This window comes from Perissodus microlepis, chromosome 9 (genome assembly GCF_051167445.1).
Source record: "Perissodus microlepis isolate ML-2025 ecotype Zambia chromosome 9, ASM5116744v1, whole genome shotgun sequence".
Taxonomy (NCBI): domain Eukaryota; kingdom Metazoa; phylum Chordata; class Actinopteri; order Cichliformes; family Cichlidae; genus Perissodus; species Perissodus microlepis.
Genome location: NC_140469.1, coordinates 20,618,013 through 20,641,772, shown reverse-complemented (window position 1 = coordinate 20,641,772; position 23,760 = coordinate 20,618,013). Strand labels below are relative to the sequence as shown.

Below are 23,760 nucleotides of genomic sequence, written 5' to 3'. Positions count from 1 at the left end.
CATATTAGAGATATCCTCTCCCTCACTGACATCATGCAGAGCCAAGATTAGAAAAAAGAAAACTCTTAAATGGGATGAAAACGATTACTTGTGCATATGCCGAGCACACTGGCCCTATTTTAAATGAGCATCCACTATTGTAATAGTATACATAAGACAAAGAGGAAAGATCCACTTTAAGAACGTTTTTACACCGTTTTATTTTGTCTACAGACCTCAATCCAGAACTTTACCCCCACCCCCCAAAAAAATCATTTTATTTAAATGCTGTCCAAAACGTTTGACAGTGCAAGAACTGTCAAAGAATTCCTGCAAATGGCATAACATTTTCTTTTCTTTAATCACCTTTATCTGCTCTGGAATTAAGACATAAATGGCCTCTTATCACCAATATCCAACATTCATTCTTACTGTGCATTATTTCTAAGGCAACACGGAGGACCAAGCGAGCCTTTTCTGAGTCCAGCGGCTGGTGGTTGGGTCTGTTGCCAGTGTTAGCAGCAACATTGGCACATTTCTTCCCTTCAGAACAGCTTGGTTAAAAGGCAGCATGTTACACATTGAGTTTAACACACACATACACACAAAGTCAAACACACATGCACACACAGACTGCCACAAATCACACCTCTGACACAGAGGATGCGAGTAATCTTCTGATCGTCATCTGGTGTTGAACCTGATAAATCGTCCAACCCTTCATTGACTAATTCAGCTGCTTCACTTAATGAATTTAGACGGTCACACTTGTTTTAAAAAACAAAACAATAAATTAACACTCAAAGTGCCCAACATCCAGTGTAAATACCATCACCTAAAGTTTTTGGCGCTGTTGGCAGCTTCACTCAAAATTTTACATTTAAAAAAAAAAAAAAAAAAGACTTCTGAGAAAATTTGGGCTTTTTTTCCTTCCAAAATGACACCCTGCAAAGGAATCTGCGTCTATCTGAGATAATCACAGGATATCCGATATGTACACATATCCAAATAGAAAACTGTGTATACAGTACAGTGTGTACAAGAACATGTAAACCAAATCTTGTACGTGGTCTTGAATCAGCATTTTGTTGTGTGTTGTTTTTTTTAAAGGAATAGGTCAAGATTTTTGGGACGTGTGCTTATTTGCTGAGTTAGATATGTGAAGCAGGAGGCAGTCAGCTTAGCTTAGCATAAGGACTGTAAGCGGGGGGGAACAGCTAGCCGTTCTCTGCCAAAAACAAACTGTATACAGAAGATGGACACAGTCACTGTGACGTTACGTTTGCTTAATGGTCTTAAGCACTTTGGTTTTTGGGGCCAGATGTGTCAACGTGTCAGCTAATGCTCGCAAGGTTATCCAGAAAACTCCACATACAGACTGTATGGGTGCAGTGCATAGACGGATACGCTCCGTAATCAGTGCGACATTCAGGTAGTAACTCACTACAACTGAAGCAAAAACTTATTGAATGGGCCCTACTACACAGCAGACCATAATATTTGTCAAACAGTACCAGTTGACTAGTTATTTAAATGTTGCCTCCCCGCTAGTCAGCTGCTGAAATAGCTGGTTAAACAAGCAGCTAAAGCCAGGTTTAACCACATTCTGCACCGGGGTGTGCTTGCATGAATGAAAAAAGGACCTTTTCATTAACGCGGAATGTGTTTGCAGAATGTCAAATTTAAAACGTAAGTCCCGGGGGCTGGAATCGGCCTGGCAAAGACTCCAATCTGGCCAACTGGATATCTTTAGACAATGTAAGAAATCGTGGACTTATATTGGACTGTTTTCTGTGTGTTTTACTGTTTTTCCTACTAATTAAGATCGCCTCCACAGCCACACATACTGCACCATAGTAATTGAGTACTGGATAACCAATTAAATGACAGAAAAGCTGCACCATCTACTACAGAAGTTTCTCCTTTTTTACAGCGTGTCCACAGCAAAATTGATAAATAAAATAGAGCATTTTATATAAATTAAAAATAAAAAAGTATGCTTCATAATTGCAGGACAGTCTGGGCAATGAGCTACCAGAACTTTTCTGTAATTTGTAACATTTATTTCTTGTAATCAAATCCCAGAATTCTTTTGTCCGCTGCAGCAGCATTTCCTTTGAGACATAGTGTTGAAATCGCACTTCTTCACGCTGACACAAAGGAGATTTTCATCTGTCCGGCCCACTTAAAATGAGTTTGACATCCCTGATTTAAGGTCTGCTCTATTCTAAAAGTTTTCTGAGTGATTTTTTTGCCTTTTAGAAATGATGACTAGCCAGGAACATCTCTAATAAAAGGCCCAAAACAAAAATCATCAGTCTCTTGTGGAGGTCTGCAGGTTTCAGGTTACCACTCATTCCAAAGGTAAGAACATGCTCCCACCAGCACCTTTCCTTCAGAAGTATCTTAATTTAAGCCAACTAGCGATCACAACAGAAGAGTTTGTCTTGTTTCTCTTTCCTGCTGATATTTAAACAGCTTTTTTATGATGGAGATTAAAACTGAGACCAGGCTCTTAACGTGCATTCACCTCTATCACTGTGCACACACTCCACCAGAAGTAAAGATCGCTCATAATTTAAAGCAACAGATCTGTGATCCCTTTTTCATCTAACAGTCCAGACAGATGTGACCCATGCTCGGCACAGCTGCAGCAGCTGATTCGTGCTGATGCATGTGTGTCTGTCTAACCTGTTCTGCTCTCCTCAACAGCATGGGTGTGTTTTTGCTGGCTTAGTCTCTGTTACGTGAAATTTACATGTAAATTTAACAAAAGCCTGGCTTAAAATTTCTGAAGCCAATTATATAACCTGTTACTAATTTAGCAAGAGGATAAAATCTTTGATTACCACAAAAGGTTAATAGATAATAAAGGAAATAGAGAAAGGTTAGCGAGGCGCCTCTGTCCAGAGAAGAAGAAAATCATAATGTGTCATTGATTTCTGTGTGGATTAAAGTAAAAAAACAAAACAAAATCAAACAAGTAAAAGTGCTGGTGGTTGTATGTTTGTACCCTTTACTTCCATTCTTTGTACTAAGCTAAGCAAACTTACTGCTGGCTGTCAATTAATAAGCACACTTCCCAAAACTATACCTTTAATTGATAAATCTTGATCAACCTGAGGGGTGTTTGTATGGCAGGAGGTTTTTCTGCAGTGGCAATCAGCTGGAGGGGAGCTCCTTTTGTGTTTCTGCAGCTTCTACAACGGGCACATTGTAGTGGCGATCATCCTCTGTGACGAGGCACACAGATTCCCAGTCGTCCCTATGGTCGTCCGGGTAGTAGGTGACAAACTCCTCTGTGTCTGCCTTGTACAGTCTGTAAACTTGAATGGTACACTGCAGGGCGTAGCCCAGCAGGAACATCTCCACCTGCCCAAGAGAGAAAACGCAAAGTGAGGGGGGAGGAGATAATTGCACCGTTACAGAGGAACTCCAGCAGACTTCTCAAACAGCTCCATGTTTGATCAGCTGCTTCAGCACAAAACATTTACGGGTGGAGTCTCTCTTTAGAAGCAGAGCTTGTAAAATCTGTTATTCAAAAAATGAAAATAACAATTAAAACGCTCAGCAGTTGAAAACCATCTCCGCCCTGGGGCCAATGGTGCAACGCCACCATCACTCAAAACAAGCGGGGAAAAAAAAAACAAAAAACAGAGCAAGCGCCGGCATGTTTTACTATTCGGCTCTCACATGACAAAAATGTTAACACACCTGAATTGTTGTTTTTGTTACTGAGTGCGACAGATGTTTACTCAGTGGGAAGAAAATTCCCAGCAACCTTTTACCATAAAGTTCTCAAAAACAACAGAGACGCTTCCCACCTGCTCCAGACCTGCGGTCAGGCCCACGTGGCTGAGGTGGTTGGAGAGGAAAGAGCGTGGACAGTCGGAGGAGTCCCGCGCGAACAGCAGCCAGCAGAAGAGGGGGACGTCTTCACCGCCCTGCATGCAGCTGTGCAGCTCTGCCGCTCTGCTCAGCATCAGCAGCTTGAGAGCCTCCAGCAGACCGAGCTCCTCTTCTCCACCGTGAAACACTCGCTCACAGAGCTGCTGACGCTCAGCGTCGGTGGCACAGTCCACCGCTGCCTGCCACTGGAGATAAATAAAGTGTATCAGTCACTGAAGAGGTCTAAAACAGCTGGCTATACATGAGAATTTACTGCTTTTTTCAGACATAATTTCAGGTTATGGAACTTAAAGCTCAGATAATGAGGGCAGGTTGTTGGTAGAGATGGCACGATACCACTTTTTTATGTCCGATACCGATATCATAAATTTGGATATCTGCCGATACCGATATGAATCCGATATAGTGTATTTTTTTTAATCAATAAAACAGTTTTTTTAATATCTTGCTGCATTTTGTATAAGTTCATACTCACATTAAAAAAACAAAACAAAACACTAAAGCTATTCTGATAAACCTGTATGCAAAAAATACACTGCACCCAAAATATTTCATAGTTCAGCAACACTGAGCTAATAAACTTAAACCCACACCATCCTCCCTATTCTGGTATTTTAAAGAGTACTTAGCAGAAATATTAAACAACCTAACTAATAGGGTGGCCAACAAAAAAAATAGGGAACCACCCTCCGCCTCGTGATGCTTAATTGACGTAATCAACTTTAATTTAATGCACGTGTTAAAATAAAATAAAATAAAACAAAATGCACAGAAATCAATAATTTTTCTACAATAATTAAATAGATTCAACATCTTTCTTCAACAGAAGTGCAGACTGCACAGATGGTTCCCAAAGGAAAAAGTACTATAGCTTACTAGGGTATATATTAGACTTAACAGTTACTATATACAGTAATGGACTTCTGTTCATTTTACGTCGGATTAAAACTTTGGGTGTAAGATTCAGATAATTATTTATTAAAAGCTCGACATTTTAAAGGAGAATAAGAAAGAAGTATTTCTTTGTGCCCCCTTTTCCCTGTTAATGCCCTATCGGCCCCCCTGGCTAAACTTTGCTAGATCCGCCCCTGCACAGTTACCAGCCGTCAGCTACGCAGAAAAGGATCCTGGTGTAGAAAGTAATATTAAATAAATTCTAACAACAGCTTATCAAGCTTAAACGTGCTGCTGTTCGTTAGCCGCTGGTTTCCTCTTTCTGGTGCAAAGTGGGCCAAAAACAAACAAGAGAGACGGGAGTGGCCACAGAAAAGCCGATCAGCTGATCATTGATCAGTTTCATGATTGCAGTAGCAACAGGAGAGGGAGAGAGAAGAGGCAGTCACTCCATATATCGGTTGTTAAGCTTAACGTGGGAATGCTTTACAAACATTCAGAGATGAACTTACACACTTGCTTTACTTCTCTCTGGGTTAACTTTCTCGGAGATGAAATGCCGGTTTGGTAGCGACTGCCGAGAGGTCTCGCACGCCACAGCCGCTCTATCACGTGACGCATACTGCTCCAACATGCTAGGGTTATGAGCTGAGTTACGCCATGTCGCAAGCAATGACCTTTTCTACAGTCATTGGTCGCAGTTTTGTGAGGTGCTTTTGAGATATTTAATGAATTGGATTACATTTTTTATCTCTCTCCGATATCCGATCCAGTAATTTAGGTCAGTATCGGACCGATACGTAATATCGGATCGGTCCATCCCTAGTTGTTGGGATGGGGCAGCTGTGGTTAAGGAGGTACAGGGATGTGTTTGCTAATTGGAAGGTTGGGGGTAACTAGATCCTCCAGTCAGTCGAAGTGTCGCTGGTCAGGATGCTGGACCTCAAAACTGCCAATCAGAGAGTGTGTGTAAGATGGAAGTGCACGGCTCAAAAAAAAAAGGAATACTTTGAAAACACATCAAACGCCCATGGGGAAAAATCTACACTTGTACAGACTGGGTAATGTGTTAGGAAGAAAAGGATGCCATGTTGTTTGATGGAAATAAGAAGTATCAAGCTACAGAGCGCTAAATTCAAAGAGTCCCCGAAAACTGAAGTGAAAAAATGATGTGCCAAGCTAGTCGGTTTTGCCAAAATTTCATTGCTGTAGCTTAAAATGGTACTGAGTAATTTGTGTGGCCCCCATGGGTTTGCATGCATGCCTGGGATTCTCCAAACTCTTTCACGTCTGTCACATGTGCTCAGGGTGAACCAGCACTCATCTGTGAAAAGCACAGCAGGCCAGTGTGCCAATTTTGGTATTCTATGGCCAATGCCAATCGTGCTTTACGGTGCTAGGCAGTAAGCTCAGGGCCCACTAGATGACGTTGGGCCCTCATGAAGTCTGTTTCAGCCACGTGGTCAGAAACCCACATGGGTGGCCTGCTGGAGGTCATTGCTCTAGCTCTGGCAAGGCTAATTCTATTTGTCCTTGCATAAACAAGAAGAAACAGATCCTGCTAATGGGTTAAGGGCCTTCTACAGCCCAGTCCAGCTCTCCTAGAGTAATTGTCTGTCTCATAGAATCTCTTTCGTGCTCTTGACACTGTGCTGGGAGACACAAAAAAAAACATCTGGCAATGGCACGTATTGATGTGCCATCCTGCAAGAGTTAGAACTACTGTGCAATCTCTGTAGGGTCCAGGTATCGCCTCATGGTACCAGTAGTGACACCTTGAAAAATGCTAAACAAGTGGAAAAAACTAAGAGAAGATGAGGAGGGGAAAAATTGTTTTGGGGGTTGTCTAATTGTTGCCCCAGTGGTAATGCCTCTTGGTAATTTCACGAACTCTAAAGCAGCTGAAACTAATTAACAACCCCCTCTGCCACTTCACTGACCAGATCAATAACACATAATTTAATTGACTTCAAGTGCTAGAGTAGAAAAGCACTGTAAGTCTTATTTGTTTATTTTAATCAAATTTTCTTTAAGGCAAAAATTCCTCTTTCTCTTATCACCTCCCATAATAGTACGTAATCATTTTTGGCCAGACAGAACCTAATATCAATGCGATTATGACTCAAGAACAAACACAGGTGTCATGCATGATGGCTGATCAATAGAGCACTAAGGCTACGTCCACACGTACACGGGTATTTTTGAAAACGGAGATTTTCCGTTTTCGTTTTTTTTAAAAATCCCGTCCACACATAAAAGCCAAAAACGAAGGAAAACGCTGCTAGGAACATGCCAAAGCAGCAGGTGGCGCTATATTCCTATCCGTGTAGAAATGTTGGCCAATCAGAAGTCAGCCTGGGTGGGAAAGAGTAAACAAAGATGGCGCATAGAAGCAGAACTGAGTCCTATATGTGGAGGGACAATAACTGTGTCAGTAACGTTTTTTTTTTTGTTTGCTTCTTCTTCTTTTTTTTCTTTTTTTTCATTAATAAAACCGGTCAGCAGTGTACAGCTGTAAACAAAGCAAACGAGAATCATGGTGCCAGTATAGTTGGGTGAAACTGTGGAATGAACGAACAACAGTCAGACAGTATCATACAAATACTTCAGTTGGACTTGCTTGTTGACGTTTTACTGTCCCTTTTTTCCCCACTGGAAATCGCCAAGAAATATGACGTACATCTTTGGTCGGATTGTGTGATTGTGTTTCCAAACCCGACACAACAATAGAGGGTTTATTGCACAAGAATAGTGGGAATGTGTCTAGTGCCCTGAAGCCATCAGGAGACAGCTGTTTGAATGTTTTGTTACAAAGGAGATTACATCACCTGTCAGTAGGCAACAGGTCAAATATCAACAGTCAATCTGACAACCAGCAAGAAGAAAGCATTGAGAGTCAGTGGAACAAAGGCACACTTAGTCACCAAAGTGTAAGCTGACGACAGTCCGGGACCTGGATGTTGAGTGTTAAGGATAAAAAAGCTTGATGCCCTTTATGACAATGCATTACTTTACACTCAACATTTTTCCACTTCATATAATTTCTGTTACTATTTAACACTTGCTGTCTGCACCTGCCAAGGAGAACAGTTCTTATTGCAAATGTTCAGCATGTTAGTAATGATCTCTGGGTAACACAGACACACCCGATGAGCCTGTCACTTGTAGTTGGACTTCAAACAATCTGATCTTTGACTTTTCTCCAAATTGCACTAGGAACCCCTTTTTCCCTGCAGTTTCACATTTATTAAAATGTGTGTATGTCCTTCAGGTTTCTGTATCAGGGTGGCTGTGGCTCAGAAGGTTGAGTAAGTCACGTACAGACCAGAAAAATTTGGGGCATTTTCACCTTTATTGGATAGTGGAGCAGCGAACACACTGCTGCACTCTGGTCATGTGGCAGATGATCACTTGCTCATCCATTAAGCTAAACTGGCACCAGAATGTCAATATTTTATAAAAAAAATAAAATAAAAATAATGATAATTAAAAAACTCTGGGGAAACAATGAAGAAGAGGACTCATCTCGAGCAGATAACATTAGCTAAGCAAACTTCAACTCAACCAAAAAGCAGACAGCTAAAGTTTAATTAAGTTAAACTCAAATACTACATATTAATTCAGAGCACGCCAACGGCTCAGTAACATGGGTAAAAAGCATCCTCCTTGCCTCTGATTGGTGAGTGTATTGAATTTTTTTTTACATTCTGTAGCTGACTGCAACTTGTGGTGACTAAATGGTTGCTCAGAGCTTGAGGGTGTTGCACACTCACGAGCATATTTGATCACAAGCTGATTGCATCTAAAGGGAATGCAACCTTTGTGCAAACAGTCACAGTCTGACTTGGACTGACTGCAGTCGCTCTCAGAGAGATTTTTGCAGGTTTGCAAATAACTGCTTTCTAATTCATAAATGCAGGCAGATTGCCAGCATGTAGCCACCATCAGTCTGAATGAGTCTTTGTCAATGAGCAAATTGACTACTGTGTTGCACGCACTCGGTCACTTGACATATCTTGGCTGAAAACATTTATTTGTTTGCATAATGACACATTCATTTGTTTACGACGGGCCGCTGAAGGTAGAAAAAAAAAAAAAATACAGGGCGGGTGTATTTAAATACAGCCAAAGAGACGGGTTCAAGCAAACCCGTCTCTTTGCACAACAGGTTTGCTTTGCCAACATTAGATGACCTAAGTAAATTTTACTTTTATAGTGGCACCAAATAACTACTCATGATTTTACCTCAGAATCAGCACATTATCATAAGCATCCAGACTTTGAAGAAACGATGTTAGGAAATGGCTCTATCCAGAAGACAACACACCGATTTAGATGAGGTGATGTCATTTGTGCATAAAGAACTACAGCACAATGGACAGATTCAAGGATAACGCTGGACACCTTTGAGCTATTCAAATGGGATATGTGGTGCAGCGGGTCAATCCAACAGATTATTAAGCAATAAAGGGCCAAATGCTATTTGGCACATGGATTCTTGCGATAAATTGAAACCTTATGGTATAGAGATTAATGGAAGCACTGATGGTTTCAATAATTTTTTTGTATGGATGGAAGCATCAACAACAAATTACGACCCCAAGGTTGTTGTTGCGGGGAGATTTTTTTTTTGTAAATACACCACTTTATAGTTTTCAAAGGTGTGAAAATGACGCTTGTAGTTACTGATCTGTTCTTGACATTGGTCCCCAGGCTGATCTGGTCAAAAAGGATTTTTTGTTGGTTATTTCCTTTATGATGATACACACTACAGAATCAGATATCACCATTTTTTTTCACCATTTTTATCTATTGCAAAGCTGCTGTATTGAGTGTCTTTCCCCTATACACTTAAATGTACATGACACAAACTACGCAGACTACGAGACAGACCACAGATTATACTGTCAGATACACAGCTACAGCTACATCTCGTAACACAACAGAGGTATGTAAACACCAGAATTCCTCATCCTACCAGGCAGCGACTGAATATAAATTCAACACCAAGCCTCAGACTGTTAAAGTGCTTTTATCAGTTCAGTTCCTGCTATTCCTCTAAATCCCCTCAGAGCATTACCAGGCTGCTTTAATGACACACAGGAAAAAAGAAGCCACACATCCTTTAGAAAACTACCTCCCTTTAACATATGGTAGCAATCAGCCAACCCTTCATGGTGAATATCAATACCCTCGAGTGTCCACAAATGGCATAAAAATAGCGCTGTGGTTTACGCTTGTTGTGTTTTCGAAATACTTTCTTGCTGTGTGCGAGTTTCTGTGAAGGTCTGCAGCCAGTACCGTGTTACGGAGAAGCTCCATGTAGCCTTTAAGCTGCTGGACGGCATCTCCTATCCCATCTCTCTGCAGGCACTCTCCAGGAAATGTCCACTGACTTATCAGCCCATCCTGAGCCTCCAGTTGTTTTGGCAGCTGTAAACACAAAGAATTACGTTATATAACATTAACAGTGTTTACAAGAACCAAGCCACTGATGGGGCAATGATCACTTCTGCAGTAAATTTTTGGTTCTTTTCTACCAACAGCTGTATATAATTAACCATTCGATATTAGCAACGTGACTTCTCAGACCAGAGTTAGTGACTATGTTGTCAGCATAAAACACTTTTTTTGTTTATAAAATGGACACAAGTCGCAGGAAAATTGAAAACTGTTAACTAAGATAATACATTAGTTACGCTGTGTAAAATTTTCACTGTTGGATTAGGTATATTGCAGATTGCAGTCAACCGAGGTTTGTTTTCTTATTCCTCCCAATTCAAATCAATTCAATTTTATTTATATAGCGCCAAATCACATCAACAGTCGCCTCAAGGTGCATTATTATTGTATATTACTATTCTTATTGTATATATTGTATATCTTATTCATCTGTTCCTCTGTCTCTCCTGCTGCTTTGAGCATGTACATGACAAAAGAATTTCCCTCGGGATAAATAAAGTTATTCTTATTCTTATATTGTAAGGTGCACCCTACAATAATACATACAGACAAAAACCCAACAATCATATAACGCCCTATGAGCAAGCACTTTGGCGACAGTGGGAAGGAAAAACTCCCTTTTAACAGGAAGAAACCTCTGGCAAAACCAGGCTCAGGGTGGGGCGGCCATTTGCCGCGACCGCTTGGGGAGAGAGAAGGCAGACAGAATAACTACAGTGCATACTCCTAGCTACGGTGGCTGCTGTAGGACAAATAAGTTTTAGTTAGCAAGACAGATAAAAAAAAAAAAAATTACATTCAGACTGTACCCGGTAACGGGCACGGCCAGCCAGCCTGTTTCTACTAGTAAGTAAGTAAACTTTATTTATACGGCACCTTTCACAGGTCAAAAACCACAAAGTCCTTTGTAATAAAAACAGGCAAAAACAACAACAAAAATAACAAAACACTGGATGCAGAGCCACCTTGGAGGTTTTCCCCATCTGTAGAAGGCCCTTCTCTGAAAATAAAACAGGTATGATGCTTCATGTCTTGAGTCTGAAGATCCAGGAACAAATATTAATGTCCTTTCAGAGCACACTAAGGCCTGAGACGTCTCTACTTCTCTGCTTTTGACACAATACTTATGTGGCCGGTCTCTAGCCCCAAATGTAAAACACCATGGGTAAGAAGGAAGATGTCATAAGGGAAATGCCCACTTTTATCTATTTTTTATTGATTAATTATATGTTTATGAGAACGCATCAAGTTGTTGGAAGGTGTATTTACACACAGTTCTAGTACAGTACAGTATCCTTTTTTTCTTTTAAATAACATACCTTTAACTATATGTGTGCCAGTCAAGCTTGCAGGAGTAGTCACACCCCAAAAACCCATTCTGCTGCTGCATTTTACATAATCACAATCTCAGTATTGCACATAAGGAAACCTAGTTTCTCCGCAAAAGAAGATGTCACACACAACGCGCTCTGTTTAGACCCAGAGCAAACAATATTGTTTGACTGATGGCCCTCAATATAAAGACTTCGGACTTCACGTTTCCCAATTTTTGCTTTAAGTTATTTTGTTATTTACATAATAATGTAGATAACCTAATAATTATCCTTATTGCTGTTTTAGAGGAGCGGTGCTTCAAAGGATAGTTGCAGATTTCTGTCAGAATCTGCAGATTATACAGTACAAATAAAATGATAACGTTTCTCCAACGTTGTCTTCCCAGCAGTTTCACGGGATGGCCAGGAAGCGTTCGCGATGTCTTATCGGGCGCTTCTCCGGCGCTGATAATTGGCGTCTGTCTTGTGTCAGTGACGTAAAAGACGGATTTAATGCGACTTGACCATTCACACAGCAGTCGCTTTCTGAAACATCGGATATGTATCGGATTCAGTACCACATACGAAAGTGACCCAGATCGGATTTGAAAATATCGGATTTGTGCCGTTCACACTGTCATACCATGATCAGATATGGGTCGCATAGGGTCAAAAAAATCGGATTTGATGCGCTTTCGCCTGCAGTGTGAACGTAGCCTTAGACATGATCAAGACGACCTGCTGAAGTCCAAAATAGGCATCAGAATGGGGAAGATTTAACAAACTTTGAAGGTGGCATAGTTTCTGGTAAAATGGTAAATGGCCTGTATTTATATAGCGCTTTACTAGTCCCTAAGGACCCCAAAGCGCTTTACACATCCATTCACACACACATTCACACACTGGCGATGGCGAACTCCCAACTCTTGAGCCACGATCGCCCACAGGCTGGTGTAAGTATTTCAGAAACTGATGATCTGTTGGGATTTTCCCACAGAACCATCTCTTGGATTAACAGACACTGATCGCTGGGTGAAAAATGCTTTGTTCATGTCAGAGGAGAATGGCCAGACTCCTCCGAACAGTAACTTTAATAACCACTCGTTACAAGCATGAGATGTGAAAGCGCATCTCTGAACGCACAACATGTTGAATCTCAAAGCAGCCAATTATCACCGTAATCAGCATTAACATAGTACCTAAAGCCCCAGTCACATGGGATCCCCTGGTAAATCCTTGTGACTTCCAGGAACTGCTAAATGACTGAAATTCAGATTGTCATTTAGTTTTTGGGGAATAGCAATTTTTCCTTAGCAACCAATGGTTGTCATGGAGTCGCCAACCTGCGCCTGTGTGACTGAGGTTTACGGTACATGATACTTTTCTAATTCCTCTTTTCCACTGCTGCTGTGCCCAGTGTAAAGTCAGTTCTGCTTTGTTGCCTTTGGAGAACAGCCTCTCACACAAACAGGTCTGAACAGTTGCACAGAGCATGGCGGGTGGACAAAATGTGGAAGCTGCAATTTCTTACAGCAATCGCTGACAGCAGTGGTTTCAACTCTTGGCCATGCTGGGGCTGGTTTCAGCGTGAGCTCTGAACGATAAGATGCAGAAGTGAAAATTTACCATGATGACGTCCTCATTCTGCAGCCATGCAGGCAGCTGGGTGCTGTGGGACAACACTTGGAACAACGTGGCTCTGAGGGCACAGTAGTTGTCCCCCCTGACTCTTCGTACGCTGGCAAAGCTCTGGGACATCTCCTTATAACCCTGCACCAACACACGGGGACATTAGAGGAAACATCCTAGCCATTAATGTAAAACTAAATAAATAAGAACTGGCTTTAACCTGAAATGATTCTTCTGAGAAACTTCAGGCACCAACCTTTTTAATGAGAGCGCTTTTAGGAGTATTTCCCTTCCACTCCCTCTCACTGTACAACAGAATATTCACCACCGGTGACAAACTGCATCTGTCCTCCACCTTTAAAACTGAGCGAGGGATAGCAGAGAAAGGTGAGACGATGGGCAGAACAAAAAGACTATTGTCCAGATTTCAAATGACAGACAAAAGCTGCACTTGTTGAAAATCACTGATGCAATAGAAGTGGAGGATGTACTGACGTTTTGTCTCCAGCTCGGGCTGTGACGCAGACAGCTCCTCTTCGCCTCTGTACAAATCTTCTTCACTATGATAAAACAGAAACACTTATTTTTAATCAAACAAGTTATTTTTGTGTATCCAAAGCCTGGTCCTGGATCTCCATATCGAGCAATTTTAAGTCAATGCCAACTGGGACAGGGACAACTTAAACATTTGAAGTGTGAGTATTTTTAGTGAGATTAAGTCCAGATTTCATTTTTCTGTGACATTTGCAAAAAAATAAAAAAAAATAAATAAACATAAACTTGACTATAAATACCAAACACATAATTTGTGTGTATTTTGCTACATTTTTGTCTCATAATCCCATCTGTTTCTTGGGTAAAAGTGGTTTTACCTCCTTTATTCTTTCAACAGATGCTGTGATTCAATTCAGGACTATAAAGTGAACAGAGGTGATCTTTACAGACCTGTCTTCCTTCTCCGTGGCCTCAGCCATAACATTCTTGGTTGCGCTCTCTGCCAGCTGCTCCTTTTTTCCTGTAACCTCCTCGCCTTCAGCATCTTTCACAGGTTCAGTCTCGGCCTCAGTTGGCCTCTCCTCTTTTATCTCTTCATCGTTCCGCTTGACCTTGGGGAGATCTTCATCGTTATCCTGCACTAACATTGGTTCCTGCTTGGTTTTCTCCACAGACACGACCTCCTCTGACATTGCAGGTGTATGCTCCGCATCTGACCTTTTATCTTCATCTAACGGCAAGCTGAAAAGAAAATGCATGTTTTGTGTATAAAGCCAAGTTTACCATTCATGTCTTAAACTCAAACTTGCACACATTTAGCTGTAGGAAAACTGCAGGTATGAGGAGGGCTGAATGTCATAGAAGATGCAATGGTAAGAGTTCGCCCCCTAGTGACCACAGTGCCACTCTGCCGCCATAAGTCCAGAGTTCACGTAAACAAATACCTTGTTTGTTTTGTTATTGCAAACTCTGAACCCACTGGCCTCTCTCTGGCGTCTGCTGGAGCTGTGGTTTCTGGCTCCTTCACTGAGCTGGCAGAGTCCTGTCCCTCACCGCTGTGGTCGAGTTCCGAGGGCTCCAATCCAGAAGACAACTGGGAGACATCAAGACTTTGTGGGTCTTCAGGACTGGGCTCCCTGCTGTCTGAATCATCTGTCCCGGCACTGAGCAGACAGCAATAAGAAAGGTAAAAAAATAAATGGACTATTGCTTGCACAAATGTAAAAGCAAGTGATTACACAGTCGTACATGTGTAATAATGTTCAGTAATAAAGCTATCCATAGAAGCCCCTATCACCACATGTCATACTTGAAAAACCAAAAGTAGTAAGTCAAGGCCTATAGAGCGTTAACAGCATGGTCATAAAACGGCCCTGATCAGTGATTCTGCAACAGTTTGATGGTCTAATGCGACCACAGATCTAAAAATAAAAAAAAGGAGGTTAATGATTAAAGGGATGGTGAACTTAGGACAAGAAGCAAACACAAAGAAAGAAAAGAGACACGGGATGCATGCCATGTCACATTTTAAACAGCTGTACTCCTCATTATGGTTCAACCTTTTTATCTGTGTTGGGAATAAACTGCATACTGGAAAGTGACTTATGGAGGGGACACACAATATAGGTGATGTATATACACAGGCGGGGTGTTTTTTTGGGGTTTTCATGCTTAGATATAATGTTAAAAAACAAAAAGATAACTTTTGGAAATACTTATAGATTAGATGCTGCATTGTTAAAGATAATTTCATACATACAAAAATGTATGGATCTACTCAGTATCAAACACAAGGCATCCGCATTTCACAAATTATTTAATAGCATACAAACAGATGTCTGTAAAGCTCTCAGGATTATCTGGCAGAGGGACCTTGGCTGTCCAAATAATGATGATGGATGGTTAAAGATACTGTCACATAATAGGAAACATTCAAGAGTCATTATAAGATAGTACAGTTTTTTTACTCCATCTAGCCTTTGTAGAACGGGTCTACTTACCAATTATTTATGTTGGAAATGTCAAGCAGAACCAGGAACCTTTATGCATGCGATCTGGGACTGTAAATACGTTTCCCCATTTTGGAAAATAGAATTATAACACATAAGAAAGTGGCTGGGCATGGTGATACCCATGTCACCAAGACTATGCCTATTGGGGGAATCGGACAATAATACCTAATATTAAAACACCAAAATACAGCGATACAAGTGGGAGTGGTCACAGATTATACAGATTATGTAATACCACTTCTGCTCCGGACATTAAAAACTGGTTGGAATTCATGCTGGAGAAAGTGTCGTATGAACACCTGCTGGCCAAGCTAAATAACAATACAGAGAACTTCAAGAAATCCTGGGACTGCTCTTGCACCACCGGGACGATCAGATTCATGAATGGTATGGTAAGCGCTGACTTGGCTGCTTTACGTTTAAGATTTGTTATTCCTTTGTTTGTTATAAAACAAATAAAAACTTAAACGACAAAAAAGAAAAGAATTTAGCAGCTGTCCAAACCAGACACAGATGTGATTAGAAAATGTTACAATCCTCTAGAAACAATAAGACAGTCTTCTGTCTTTAAACCATTTTTAAGGAGGCCAAGCTGTTTCATCTGGATTATTATAATTGAGTAAACCACCAAAGTAAGACTGCAGCAAGCAGGGTTGGGACTCAGAGTAACTCACAATACTATCACAGTACTTTGATCCCCAGTGATTCTACAATACTTTATATATTGCAAGACATATGTGTAACAATACATCAGAAGAAAAAAATACCAGTGGTTGTCTGTGCTACCCTCAGCCTCCTAGTAAATGCACCTATGGTATAAATTTGAAAAATCTGAAAAGTTGATCTCTGACTCCGATGTCCGGGATTCACACTCGTCTGAGATTTAAGTAGCATCTGTGGTATCAGTTTCGAAATACTATGTTGCCTCGTTCTCCAGTTATTGCATTCATAAACTTTCGTGTCCACACTTCACAGCTACCCGCCTGCCTGGCAGGGTGATCTCAATACCCCATCAGCTTTTCAGAGCTGAGAGGAGTAACCATGTGTTTATTCACTGTAATATATGTAATGATAATATTCACTCTAAACAGTGTGTTAATTCAAGTAAAGAGCTTTGTACTTTGTCTGCCTTCTTCTTCACTACAACTCCTAATCACTTGGAGGCTGTGTTCAGGTGGTAGTACAGTACTACTAATTGGAAGGTTTGTGGACTGCATGCTAAAGTATCCTTGGGCAAAACACTCAACCACACGTTGATCCTGATACATCTTCTGGAGTGTGAATGTGCATGAATGGGTTATGAGACATGTTGTATAAACTGCTTTCTTAGTGCTCAAGTAGAAAAGGGCTATATAAAAACCAGTCACTTAGTTTATCCTCAATCGTTACCTCCAAAGGAGCGGTTCAGTTTGTCTTTCTGTTGCAGGATTACTCAAAAAGATTTTGGTGTATTTGAAAGAAAATATAAACAGAGGGGTTTTTTTTGCCCCCCAACTTGGAAGCGATTAACTTTTGGAACTGATCCCAATCTCGATCCAGGGATTTCACCACTGCTAGGTGGGACAAAATTGGACACTTGACATCACAATTCATATCAAACTAAAAATTTAAAAAAGAATATACAAACTAATCTGCTTGGTATGAGAGGAATTTACAGCATTGGCAGAGCTATATCATCTTGAACCCAGAGTCATAAAGCAGATCCTCCGGTAAGTCAAGTTGTTGACAGACGTTTAGAGCAGCTTCCTGTTTTAGCAAAACGAACTACATTTGGCAGCAATGTATCAACACCTGTATGGCAAAGGGAAGTGATACAATACACATATCAATGTGTCCAACCACTAAAAGCAAAATAAATGTTTGGTGTTGCCGAAACTTGATTAAACAACCACCACGTGTAGAAGAACGTGTCGCATTTGTGTCACAATATTTTAATTTTAGACACTGGAGCTGTTAGAGGGAGTCTTACAGTATTTGACATTATACAGGTGCTAAGATATTGTGGTACTTTTAAGTAAGGCGTTATATTTTTAATGCAGGAAATGTCATGGTAAAACGAGCACACCAACATGTGCACACAACCAAGAAAGAAGCGCTTTACCAAGTTCATATTTTCTTCTAAAAGAAATACAGACAACATATGACATTGAACTGCACTGGAACTTTCTATCCAGCTCTTCAGAATAAATATTAAAATCATTATAAAAGGGAAGCTAAATTCTAAGCTTACAGGTTAATTTCATGTAACTCACCATGTCAGAGGCTCAGGTTCAGGCTCCTGCTTTCCCACAGACACAGACGACAGCTGGGCTGCCGGGGCAGCTGCAGCCAACAGCATGTTTGACACTGATGACACTTGGTGATTTTCAGAAAACTCCCCTGATGGTTTAGCTGCAGCTTCAACAGTCACTTTTTCTTCTTCGTCATGATGAGTTGTGCTCGCTGCAGTTTGCTCTACTGTTGTGTTTGCCTCAGTATGCGGAGTTTTTTCAAAGCAGACCACCTCAGGTGTCAGAGAGGTGCCATCTGGGATTTTGTCCTGCGTGGGGGGGTTTTCTTCTATCTCTGGTGCTTTTAAAACCTCAGAATCCGCCTTGGCGTGCTCATCCTGGACAGACCCCAAAGCGCACTGCATTGGAAGTTGACGACTGCGAGCAGGAGATTCCTCTGTATCTTGTACTCCGGTGGCGTTTTCTTCAGACATGTTGCAGGGCGGAGGCATCTCTATTTGAATGACTTCCTGCTTCAAGGGTCCATTTTCCTGAGTGTTATTAGGCTCCTGCTCTCCGGTCTCAGGACTCATCTTCCGCTCCTCATCCCTAAGTGACAACACAGTATTCATTAGCAATGCCACAGAGCCTCGGCTACACCCTTTTCATGCCCAGAAAAACAATGTTTTGTGACCAAAGATAAGACGCTGTTGAAATGTTTCAGGATTCCTTCAACCCTGTAGGTGGAGAGGAAGCAGATAACCTTTGTTCAAAACATTATCTCTTTGATTACCAGTTAGTTCATGAAATGACAAATGTTTTGACTTCCACAAACACTTTAAGACCTTTGGAAGTCCCCCTCACCCCGTTTCTGATCTCAGTACTCTGTTTTGTGCTGTCATTGGGTCACATGGTGCATCCTACACAACCCACAGGGGAAAATCTAATCGTCATTTTGTTTTCACCCATTTTCCAGCATTTAATGGTGCTTTTGTGACCACAGATGCAGGTACTGTCTGCGTGTTTTAGATGCTTAAATCCAATATTACCGCAAACTCCAAAGCTTTCTTCAAGCGTTTAAAAGTCTTAGCTGAAAGTGTTCTGAGTCAGCTCTAAAATTGTTTGTGGTCTGCTGCTTATGGAGGAACCTGAGAAACGAAACACTGCTGGGAAATCCTGTGAAAGTGTGTCTGTTGTACCAGATTAGGTCACCAAGTCTTATTAGCACCCAGCACCCTTCACACACTCAGACTTTGAGTTTCCCTGTCTGTGTTTTCCCAGTCATCTCACCTCATGCAATCATCTCCTTCAGGACCGCAATTGCCAGCCACAGCTTCACAGCCTGTGAACTGGGTGGCCTTCGAGTCACTGGTCAGCAAACCGCTTCTTTCCTCCAAACTGCCGCAGGGACTTTCATGGCGACAACAGCACCAGTTCCCCATCTGCTCGCTCCCTCAGCCTGGGAGGTCGGACAGGCTGTAGGCTGAAGAGGCCTCTGGTCCAAAGCAACCACAAGCGACCTGGCGAGTCGCTGAAGCCTGAAGATTTCAGGACTCCATGATGACGACGGAGGGATAAGCTGCTGCTAACGCAAGGGAGAAACCATGTTTATGTCCTATAAAAAGTGTGTTGACAGCTAAAAGCACAGAATGAGTGATCAACACACTGACTGTGATCTAACACGTTACAGTTTGTTATGTAACAAGTTCCCGCTACTGTAATTACACAATTTGTTGTATTTAATAAAATACAATATTTTGGTACATGCAGATTTTGTCCATTATGAAGGATAAAGCTTTTATGTTCAACGGGGATTCATTTTCTCAAACACGATAAATATTTTGTTTTTTAAACATCCAGGAAACACAACAACACACAGATTTCTGTTAAATAAGGCAACAAAGACTTATTGTATTTACTGTAGGTGGACCTGAAAGGTCACATCCAACATGGAAAAACCCTGAGATATAACCAAACATGATTACCCCACAGTATTCATGTTTACATGCATAAACTATATGGAAAAGCTCAAGACTCATTAAATGTTGCCCAATGAGGCAAAAAAGACAGTGAGGTTTAATTTACTTTTGTTTATAAAATCACCAAAAATATTAGGAAAATGAATAAGCCACTCTTTCCTAAGGTAACAGACTATGTGCTAATTATATCTGAACCAATGAGCGTGCTCCTAAAGGCCCCCACTGAGCCAAGAAAAAGACCCAGAATTATCCCCTGACTGATGAATTTGTTGACAGATATTATTAGGTCAATCACGGCTATATTGTTACGTCGCATAAAGAAGTTAAAATGCATTCATCATGAGCACAAATGTCATGATGATTTTGGCTTTTAATGATCTTTATGACTTAAAAAAATACAAACAAGAATTGGATGTACAAGTTTGAATTTATTTGGGATTTTCTTTCTTTTTTTCTTTTAAATTGGCAAGGCCAAAGCCCATTAACTTCTGGTTAATGATCATGACTGACTACAATCGGTAGTTTCTCTTTGTCATCATAAAGAGGATTTTTTTGATAGCACTCATTGAGCTGACCTATATGCTGAATAACAGGAAAGTCCAAGGAACTGAAGGTCTCTTGAAGCCATTTCTAAACAACCGCAGATTCCAAGATCATCACTTCAACCAGTTGTACATAAGTACCAGTTATTCAGATATGTCACCATTTTGCCAAGATCTGGAAGACGACCCAAACAGACTCCCTCGGATGAGGGGAAATTGATTTGGATGTTCAGGAACCACGAAGGCTTAAGCCTGTCATGAATTGGAAATTGCTGAAATACCAGCATCATTCTCCACCGTGAAGAGTTTTAAATTGCCATGGACTGAGATGTTGCCATCCAAGAAAGAAGCTCCTGCTCCAAAATTGACACCTTCAAGCTTGAATGAAATTTGCAACTGCCCACGTAGACAAGCCAAAAGCCTTCTGGATACATGTTTGATGGCCAGGCGAGATAGGGATTGAGTATTTCTCCACAATGACAAGAGGTATGTGTGGAGGAGTAAAAGTGAAGCTTCCAGCTGTCAAGCATGGCAGTGATAGTATCACGCTCTGGGCTGTGATACTGAATGGAATTATGAAGTAGGACGACTACCTCCAAATTCTTCAACTCTACCTCAGATCAAAAACTAGACGGTTGAAACTTGGACACAAGTCGGATGCTCCAGCAGGACAATGATCCCAAACATACATTTAGATAGGAAAAAGCAGGCTAACATTAAACTTCCTGAACGGGCTTCCCAAATCCCTCATCTCCATCCTATTTGTGGACTACAACAGGTCTATGCCAGGAAACCAACAAATTTAAAAGAACTCTACGAATTCTGGCAAGAGGAGCGTTCGTAAATCAAGCCAGAATTAAGTCAAACGATTGTTCATGGCCACCAAAAAGATCTGCTTAAGGTGCCACTTGTTAAGGGACAGTTTACCAAATATTAATGGGGGTCAATGCATATATTTGAGGCTGAACGTATACTTTTGAGCACCCGATTCTTGGGTTTTTGGGGGTTTTTTTTGCACAATCATTCCACCTTGGAAAAAGAAATCATTAAAAGCCCAGACTTAACGTGACATTTATGCACATGATGAGTGCATGCAAACCTCTGACCATAACTCCGTGTTGTCCAGTATGTGTAAACACTTTCTTTTCTTGCAGAAATAGATGTTTGTTATCATTTAGAATTAGAAGTGATGTGATCCAACAGTGTGCCCCTAAGACCAATGTCCACAGCTGGGGTGCACAGTCATGGCATGTCTTCAAGCTAATCAATAACATATAACATAAAAGAATAACACACAAATATTGATATGGGATTCTCTATACTCACTAGAGATTGAATATCATTCAGTATATAATTCAGTCCGACTGAAAATCATTCGGACTACAGACTGAATACATTACAGTATGGAAACGTGTGATCCTCATACAAAAACACCTTTTGGCAGCCTGTGATGAAGCACAGTAAAACAATGCAGTGGCAGTATGGCTAAAAACTCCTGTCGCGAGGGCATTTCTCTCTTCTTCTTTTTTTTAAACCACACGACTTTATTAAATGAACACAGCTACACCTGTCAAACACGGCAAAGTAACGTTAATAATAACGGCTGCACACTTCTTAGCTGGTACAAATAAAAGACGAGGTCAGGTCGTGAAAACACACCTTGTTTTGGCTGTGCTGAAGTCAAACTCCTGGAGCTTTCAGTCTCGTTCCTGTTTCACTTTTGGTGAGCTGACGAGCTAGCCAGCTAGCTGCGGTAAACTTAAAATACAAGCATGCGTTCCCGGAGAGTGACTGGCGCTCACTGAAAACGCTGCTGCCGCGGTGGGTAGCTCTTCCTACGACTGCGCAGTTATCGCTTAATGCGGCACATTTCATAGGAAAGCGGGTTTTCGGAGCGTTTGACGCGGACCATCTGTTGGTACGAACCACCTTAGCTTAGCAGGAGCAGCGGGTCACGGCTTGGTCCGAGCGCATGACGTCATGCTCGTGTGCGCCGAGAGTTCTTTTTTGATGCATTCAGGTGAAAGTAGGAATTTCGGAACACTTGTGCAAATCGTTTTTTAGTCTTCACTCATCAAAACGTTTGACAGAAAATTAACTTAATTTAAGTCTTTCAAGCAGAAAGGCTAAACATTTACCGTTCACCGTGTTTAAATGTGAGTACGTGCTGCTTTTATTTGTTTTAAGATAAGATAAGATAAGATAACCTTTATTAGTCCCACACGTGGGAAATTTGTTTTGTCACAGCAGGAAGTGGACAGTGCAAAAGTTATGAGGCAAAAATTAGGATACAATAAGAATAAATACAGTACACAACTGTACAGAATAGAATAAAATAAAATACTATATACAGTAGAATAAAATAAAATAAATATACAATAAGATAAAAATAGAATACAAATGCTATATACAACTGAGTAAAAATACAACGATGACAGAAAAGATTATTGCACTTAGTGTTATTGCACATGTGTGGATGTGTGTGTTTGATAAGTTAAAGTCTTTATTGTGGAGTCTGACAGCAGTGGGGAGGAAAGACCTGCGAAATCTCTCCGTCCCACACCGTGGGTGCCGCAGTCTCCCACTGAAGGAGCTGCTCAGTGCTGTCACAGTCTGCTGCATGGGGTGGGAGATGTTGTCCAACAGTGATGACAGCTTAGCCACCATTCTCCTGTCACTCACCACCTCCACTGGGTCCAGAGGGCATCCTAGAACAGAGCTGGCCCTTCGGATCAGCCTGTTCAGTCTCTTCCTGTCCCTGGCAGAGATGCTGCCGCCCCAGCAGACCACACCATAAAAGATAGCAGAAGCCACCACAGAGTCATAGAAGGTCTTCAGGAGTGGGCCCTCCACTCCAAACGACCTGAGTCTCCGCAGCAGGTACAGCCTGCTCTGCCCTTTCCTGTAGAGGGCGTCTGAGTTATGAGTCCAGTCCAGTCTGTTGTTCAGATGAACACCAAGGTACCTGTAGCTGTCCACAGCCTCAATGTCCATACCTTGGATGTTCAGTGGTAGCAGTGGAGAATGCTTGTGCCTGCGGAAGTCTACCACCAGTTCCTTGGTTTTACTGGCGTTGATCTGGAGGTAGTTCAGCTGGCACCAGTCCACATATCAAAGCCAATTTCAGAAGGTTATGCTTTCGAACTACAGAGGCAAGATGCAATTAAAGGCATCGCTGACAGCTTTCAGGACCAGAGTTGCTATGGTTTATATCTTATTAGTTTTTATGTTTATTACCTATTGGCTTTTTGTTTTTAATTGATTTAAATTTCACTTCAGTCTTTAATTGTTTGAAAACGTTTTATAAGACAAAAACCTTTTTTTTAAACTCTCTC

General features: G+C 41.2%; 1 protein-coding gene across 2 annotated transcripts; it reads right to left on the bottom strand.

Moving 5' to 3' along the window:
* Positions 1 to 175: 175 nt before the first annotated feature.
* Positions 176 to 22,406, bottom strand: LOC146380471 (uncharacterized). Of its 2 annotated transcripts, XM_084939559.1 has the most exons (11): positions 22,085 to 22,406; positions 19,195 to 19,486; positions 17,947 to 18,513; positions 14,627 to 14,845; positions 14,133 to 14,423; positions 13,683 to 13,747; positions 13,444 to 13,550; positions 13,185 to 13,328; positions 10,084 to 10,215; positions 3,804 to 4,073; positions 176 to 3,351 (listed from the first exon to the last, which is right to left on the bottom strand). In XM_084939559.1, exons 2-11 carry the CDS (start codon positions 19,344 to 19,346, stop codon positions 3,142 to 3,144), a joined length of 2,157 nt encoding a protein of 718 aa, XP_084795685.1. In that variant the 5' UTR covers positions 19,347 to 19,486; positions 22,085 to 22,406; the 3' UTR covers positions 176 to 3,141. The 2 variants fall into 2 exon arrangements, with proteins under 2 accessions (XP_084795685.1, XP_084795686.1); XM_084939560.1 differs by lacking the exon at positions 22,085 to 22,406 and having other exon boundaries at positions 19,195 to 22,060.
* Positions 22,407 to 23,760: the final 1,354 nt, after the last annotated feature.

Bases quoted from the DNA above. Each gene is read 5' to 3' on its own strand.
- LOC146380471 (XM_084939559.1), bottom strand. From the start codon at position 19,346: ATGGGGAACTGGTGCTGTTGTCGCCATGAAAGTCCCTGCGGCAGTTTG. The intron at 4,074-10,083 runs GTACTGGCTGCA...ATTTATCTCCAG, and splicing joins TGGAGCTTCTCCGTAACACG to TGGCAGGCAGCGGTGGACTG. The intron at 3,352-3,803 runs GTGGGAAGCGTC...TCTCTTGGGCAG, and splicing joins TGACCGCAGGTCTGGAGCAG to GTGGAGATGTTCCTGCTGGG.